Source organism: Prosopis cineraria, unplaced genomic scaffold, assembly GCF_029017545.1.
Source record: "Prosopis cineraria cultivar Desert tree isolate PC_DT_omini unplaced genomic scaffold, ASM2901754v1 PC3, whole genome shotgun sequence".
Lineage (NCBI taxonomy): Eukaryota > Viridiplantae > Streptophyta > Magnoliopsida > Fabales > Fabaceae > Prosopis > Prosopis cineraria.
Window position 1 is genome coordinate 38,035,082 of NW_026555334.1, and position 7,493 is coordinate 38,042,574.

Consider the following 7,493-nt stretch of genomic DNA (forward strand, 5'->3'; position numbering starts at 1 on the left):
ATTAAACTGCAAGGTAATGCTATGCCCACACACGCACACACTAATTATCCTTCAAATACCACAATTAGTCTTATATTTTTTATTTATAAATTTCATATACTTTCATTCAAAATGTACAGGGGCTAAAAGTCAAGCATGATATTGATATTTTTTAAACAAAAATAATAAGTAATAATTGTTTTTTTTTTTTGGAAAAAAAGAGTTGACGTATCTATATAAGAAAAAAAGAGTTGACGTATCTATATAACATTAACTAACATGAAGAGAAATATTTGTGTTTTTCTAAGCAAAGATTTATATAGGTAACTTTCAAAAGTATATTTAAATCAAATTCAACAAATAGTTGAATCCTTCTCATAGACTTTTGTTACATATGAACTGAAAATCAAATGCACATTCTATTGATCTGAAATATAAAATACAGCTTTGCTTTATAGGTTATGCTAAAATAAACAATTGAGTTAATTCTTTGCTAATACTCCCTTCATCTCAAATTATAAAACACTTTTAAATAAAATCATACTTACCAATAAAATTCATTAAATATATTTAATATTTTTATTTTTTGAAGTAAAAAATATAAACTTTTAAAAATATCCTTTATTTTTAATACTTTATTCTTGAAAGGATATTAAAGAGAAATAATATATAAAATGAATAATATAAAATAAATATTATTAATGAAATTTTATTTTTATTGAAGTGTTATATATATTGGGAGGCGTTGCAATTCCACCAAAAATATTTTATAATTTATGATAGAAAAAATATATTCCAACAGGTGATGTAACGTGACAATGCGTGTTCAAGGTTATCGATTCCAAGTTGTGTTTCTTGATCAATGTCAAGTTATGAATTTGATTTTAATTAGCGATAAATAAAATGTATAAAAGAAGCAAGTGACGTTATATTGGCCTAGCAACAATTCCTTAATTCAGCACAGTAGCACAACTAGGTTCTCAATCAAAATTTGTTGAGAAGACCATTTCCGCGCCATGAATGCAATTAATTGAACTCCTGCCCGTATCAACCAAACGAAACGAACACAAGTCTTCCAGACCGTTTCAACGGAGAATTATTGAACATAGGAAAGGAGGCACATACATAGCTAGCTAGTGGAAGTGGGAAGCCACATCTTTTGCTAGGTGGGATGAGAAACGTAAAAAAGTTATGAAATTCCCATTATATGCTGTTGTCGGAAGAGGAGGCAAATTTTGATAGACCAAAAATTTAATCGCCCAGCAAGATATGCTTTCAATGCGTGCCACAACTTTGGGTGACCGTCCTGGGCGTACTCACGAGGCATAAATGGGCAACACCAAGCCGCTATCAGTTACTTATTTTAGGTCCTTGGTTGCTGTCATTTTCTTCGTCAATAGGTTGATGGAAACTCCATTAAATAAATTTGATTAGTTTTAGCGGTTAAAAGACAAAGTACTAAATACGCCGAGATAGAAGAACAGAGAGGAAATCCAGATGAAATTCCTGCTGCAACGTAGCCTCTGGTGTGGGTTTTCCATTGCATATCGTCGGGAAAAAAGAAGAGAGAAAATCTTAATCAACATGCAGTAGCTATAACTATTTCAATTGTTAAGAATGGAAGCGCAGTTTATGCACAAATTCAAAGCCTAGCCACGAGCACTAAATTAAGAATATGCAAACATGATGTGATGATATATTTGTGTGTGTGTCCATGTTTTTGAATCAAGCGTTCGAGAACAAGGGAAAGAATCCAAAACATTTTAGAGAAAGCACATAATAGAAGTGAAGAAGACAAGCATATGAGAAATTAAAAGCACCTTACAAATTTGCCTATAAAAACTAGGGTCAAAAGGCACGATCGCAAATCAGATGCACATCACGGCACTTGCCTCCTCTCCACTTTCTCCAACATTATTTGTTCACTGCGTAAAACACTGGGCAATTTGTTCAGCATGAAATGCCGACAACCCTCATGTATATATGCAGCGGCATTCAACCTCATCAAGAGACTAGAATAAAAGAATATAAAAAAGATATTAAGATCTGTTTCACATTTTAATGCAATGAAGTGCAATTCGGTGACCGAATTATGTGTCTTTCGGGGGCAATAGAATGCATCAACAAGCTAGCTAATATACAACACCTATAATTATACATCACCATTACTATGACTAGTATTTATTAATTTCAGTATGTTTTTATTTTCCTATAAAAAAGATTGTCTGATCATTATTTTTTAAAAAATTATAAAACTCTTTTGTTATAATTAATTAAAGGAGTAAATGGCATAACGTACTCCCCCCCCCCCTCCTTCTCTCTCTCACACACACACCCACACCATTTTTTTGAGTGAAATCAAGTGAAATTCTTTTATTGTAGCTATGTCTCATTTACTACTTTTCATACTTTGAAGATATTCGGTCTGCATGTAGTGATTTTGATTCTTGCTAATGTTATAACAGGATGACATTAATAAAAGTTCCTTGCTCTGATATCACATATATCATAACCAAAAAGGTGCATCAAACAATCATATTCACATCGCCGTTCGCAGCGTAAATTTTTATTTTATCCATTATATCTTTTTCATTCTATCATAATTAAACTCTCCAACAATTTTTTTTTATAAAAAACATGTAAAAGGTCATATAGAATTTTTTTTCTTGAAACATGCAACTTGTGTAATTTATTTATATGAATGAAGAAAGGTTTAGCTTATACAGACACGCGCGAATAACATTCGAATTTTTTTTCATTTCTAGTCACGAATAATTAAAAAAAAAAGAATACAAGGAATTTTCTAAGTCGCCTATGATCTATTAAAACTTAAAGTGACATATCTGAAATTCATCGAATAATAATCATGGTAGTCATAGTGTTTATCAACTGTTCATGAAATAGCCAACAGATCGTGTCAACTTAAGATGATATGCAGAATTGACAGTCAGAAACACAAAGTGTTCCACATTTAATTAGTTAAAAACCAGCAATAAAAATAAATTTCAACAAATTAAAGGCGAGTTTCAGCAATATATAAGGGTCAAGATCAAATTGAGGACATGTACCTTGCCAAAATGCCCACCAATACTCCTATCATTTAAAAAGATCGCGGAAGGAACACAGATCGATTTTTGGAGAAATATATAGTAATTGCGATATATTTAGTTAAAAAAAAAAACAGAGAGGTAATAGAGAGATGAAAAGATCTCAACCAGATGGGTACGTATAACTAAATGTTTTTAATCATAAATGCCAACACAGTTCATTGTACGAGAGGATTCCAACTTTTATTGCTGAAATTTTATATAAGGAATATAAATCAATTTAAGAAAGCCGGAGACGATGAGCATGTTAAAGCCCTTCCTGATAAATGTGCATGCAGGAAATAGAGATTGTGCAGGAATCTTCAGTGAGACACTGACCAACATCCGATGAATTTAGACCAAATATAAAAAGGGCGATAAAAAAAGAATTGTTGATTAGAAATATATAATAGGGCTTGAGGCATTTGGCTGTAAGTTTTTTTCCGGGAAGGGACCTAAAAAGCCAAGGGGGACAAAAAAGAGGATTACATGGAAGGAGATGGTGCCAATATTTTAACTAGTCATGTGTGGTCACACTCATTGTTGCATTCATACAAGACAACCAATCAATTTGTCCACAGCCACATGATTTCCAATTAAATATTCACCCCAAAACAATAGCCAATGCATTCAAAGTCCTTCCTGACCTAAATATAACGCTGGAAGGGTGGAAAAGAAAACATGACTAGGTGGGAAGAACAGAGAGGGACAGAAGATATCAAAGACTTACTATCAATTATTAATTAACATAATAATAATAATAATAGGCAAATAATTGTATTCAAGATAACCCATAAAAATTAACCAAAAAAGGAAAACAAAAATATGCAAAGAAAGTAGAAAGCCCTCCCCAAGCAAAAAGTAAAAGAGATGTAGTAAATAATTTGGGCTATGAGGGGGACAAAAAAAAAGAAATAAAAAGAAGACAATAAATTGGCCGTGAAATTAGCTGAGCTAGGGATCAGTAATCAGTAAATACAAAGTAAGGACTTGACAGGCGAAGGATTGGCGATGATTGACCTGCGTCTCGTCGTCTCCGTCGCGCCCTCTTTCGTTTCCCACTTAAAAAAACATCAATCCCTGAATTCTGACCATTCAAATGCCTACCAAAAAAAAAAAAAACCCCCCACCAACAAATAAAAAACGGCCCGCATAGACCAGCGAGCCGAAAGCCTAGTGACCCGGTGAATACTTCAACTGACAATCGAAGAAAATTTCTACGATCCATCTATCATCGTCCATCCACTGGTGCCTTCTCTCTCTTCTATTCACATCCATGGTTGGCAACTAAATTCTAAGTTCGTATCTATGAGTAGATTGTTTTTGAACTATCATTCTCAGGTTATAGCTAGAAATCATGCGAGTGATGGTGGTGGTACATTGTTGGGTCACATCCAACTCGATGCGAGCCATGACGGTTCATGGGATCCCTGTGGCTATCGTCATCTCCGTCCAATCTGGAAACTATTTGACCCGAAGCCGCCGCACCTAGATTCAGATAAACCAGCCTCGAATCCAGGTTCAGGTTGCTGCTGCTACCGCTGCTATGATCTTCACTCAGCGGGGGATATATGGCCGCCGATGTGGGAGGATTGGCATTTCCTTCTTCACGAGAAATCACGAGGGCCGCCGACTGAACCAGCTCCAAGCATAGCCTCAGCTTGTTGGGTTCGATGTGGGTTAGCCCAGGCACGGCCCCTTTGAACAGGAAATCCGAAGTTAGGGTTCTGAGAATGTCAAGCGGGGTCACGCCATCGACGGTGCGGACATTCGGATCGGCGTGGTGGTCCAAGAGCACTGCAACCATGTCCGGCGATACCATCTCCGATGCAATGTGGAGCGGGCTTTTCCCCGCAGGCCCGGCCGGATAGTTGACATCGGCCGCACCCAGCTCCAGCAATGCTTTCACCACTTCTCGGCTGCAATTCTCTACGGCGTAGTGCAAGGCCAATGCTTCGTCTAGATTCAGGCCCTCCCCCATTACCATGAGCTTCACAAGCTCCACATCGGAAGAGTCCAGCGCTCTTTTCATTCGCCGGATTTTCTGGTCCTCAAGGTCGGCGACGCGGATGTCTGGGTGGTGATAGGGCAATAGAGAGCGGCGAGTGAAGGAGGATTTGAGACGAATCTCTTCGATCTTCGCAACGACGTCTATGGGAAGGTGTTTGGCGAGCACTTCAGGTGGGAGACCTGACTTGGCAACAAGGTGGGAGCAAGTGGCCCACAGCTGGTGCATGTCTTGCTTTCTCGATGCTACCAGCACTTTCATTACATCTTCGATGGACGCCTTCTCTACCATACTCGTTAACTGTTTCTGTTGTTTATTTCCCAAACAAGCAAATCAAAATGTGGGTAAGAAAATTTGCATTCCGAGCCTTTAAAATGTTCAATCATGTAAGAAGAAAGAAAAGAGATGAGGGGAGACAACAAATTTGATGACACGTTCGCTAAAATTACGTTAGCCTTTTTGCTGTCTCTTGTTCCCTTTCCCAGTCCCAAATCCTAATGAGGAAAGGGATGGCGTTTGAGTGACAGATTTGATGTGCTTACTGTGAAAGACAGTAGTGGATACAATGATCTAAATTTAGAAGCTCTTTTGTTATGCATTATAGCGGGTATGTGTCGGCTAGAGAAACAATCCAATACGAGAAACTTCATCAAGGCACACAAAACCAAGGGACATCGTAGTAATTGTGTGAGCGCTTTAATTTAATTACACAGGATGAAGTCAAAGGAAATTGATACGTGAAAAGATATTCCCCAAGAAAACAAAAGGAGCAGCAGCTATGAAAAACTAAAAACTGCGTCTTTGGCGATGGGAATCGAAGGCATGAGCGGACGGGAGGATTGTTGAATTCTAGAGAGGAACAGAAAGAGAACTGAGAGATACTTACAAAAGCCTGACAGGCAAAAGCACCCAGCTAGAAAAGTGAGAAACCATACAACCAACCCCGCTCCTAATTATGGAGAATGATTAAACACAAATCGAACTGAAATCCTACCCACTTCTTCATGAGATAATAGAATTACCCACAAGATTTATTTACTTTTTTCTGAAAGGCTTAATAATAATATCCCCTTCTCAGTTTCCAAAAATCGGAACCGGTAATTGTTGAAATTCCCAAGACCCGCAAACATACGACTGGTCACCCTAACCAGAGAGAAATGGCAGAGTGAAACAGTGAGGATGATACAGGTGATGAGAAAGAAGGTTCACCTGGGTGAGCAATGCAAGCTGTTCAACACCAAAAGATCTGGCGGCGGCAAGAGTGTCGAGAGCAAGATCAACGGCGGAGGTGCAATGCGTGTGCCAGCATCCTCGCTCGCCACAATTAGGCCGGGGCTCGTGCTTCTGGGGCACAATAGACACTTGTCCGCTGTACAGGAACTGAAGAAGCAACAAGAACACTTCGTACCCGACCGAGTTAACCGGAATGATCCCGGGTCTTGGGCCGGAAGCGGAAGAGTTGACCCGGGAGCCGGCCAGGTCCAGTCCCGACGGAGGGTCCGGGGCACAGAAGAATTTCCTGAAGAAGAGGCTCCGAGCAGCGAGGATGCATCGATGAGCGTGGACAAGACGACCCTCAACGCTGAAGGTGACGTCACTGAAGGCTTGGCCGTTGATGAGAAGGTTGAGGAAGTCCAGCGACAGAGATCTTAGAGAATCTTCGAGGGACATGGTGGGAGCTACTTTAGGGTTGATGATCAAGGGAGAGAAATCAAAGCTGAGAGAAAGAAACAGTGGAGGATAGGGACAGAGAGTGAGAGGGAGACACAGAGAGGGAGAGATTAAGCGAAGTGAGTGGATTGAAATAGTGAGAAGAGAAAGAAGGTTGGGTTCATTTGGTCGATGATGATGGTACTTACTGTGATGTTGTTTTGATGGGATTCTCTGAGCGAATGGAGGGGTGTGGCCGTGGGTTTGTGTGCTGTGTATCGATAGATATTTTGAGAGAGAGTGAGAGCGCGGAGGGTGGAGAGATACAGACAGAGCAATTTGGGTGGTTGTTCTGGGCGGCTGTGGGTTTATAAAAGAATTCCAGGATTGAATTTTAAAAAATGCCACAATTCATTTTCTTGTTATTATAGTAATATATTTTACCTTGTCTACTTATAACATCCACATAAGCAAAGAACTGTGTGTGTAGAGACACATACGCAGAGAGGCGGATGAGGAGCATACAAATATTGATGGAGGATATTTAGACTGCTGTGTAGCTGGGACAAATTAGCTAATACAATGTTTGGACCAAAAAAGTGTGACTGTTGATTGACGAGTATCTCTATCTATATAATATCAGTATACGTCAATAATTTATACAGGCCAGAAGTACAATAAAATTTAAATTTTTATTTTAAAAAATATTCACATTTAATACTCAAATGTATCTTAAACAGAATTATTTTTCATATTAAAAAAATATATCT

At 38.4% G+C, this 7,493-nt stretch overlaps 1 protein-coding gene across 1 annotated transcript; it reads right to left on the reverse strand.

Moving 5' to 3' along the window:
• Positions 1-3,989: 3,989 nt before the first annotated feature.
• Positions 3,990-7,052, reverse strand: LOC129304954 (BTB/POZ domain and ankyrin repeat-containing protein NOOT2-like). The gene is made up of 2 exons (XM_054944810.1): positions 6,283-7,052; positions 3,990-5,379 (listed from the first exon to the last, which is right to left on the reverse strand). The coding sequence occupies exons 1-2, from the start codon at positions 6,742-6,744 to the stop codon at positions 4,414-4,416; spliced, it is 1,428 nt and encodes a 475-aa protein (XP_054800785.1). The 5' UTR covers positions 6,745-7,052; the 3' UTR covers positions 3,990-4,413.
• Between the last annotated feature and the right edge of the window lie 441 nt (positions 7,053-7,493).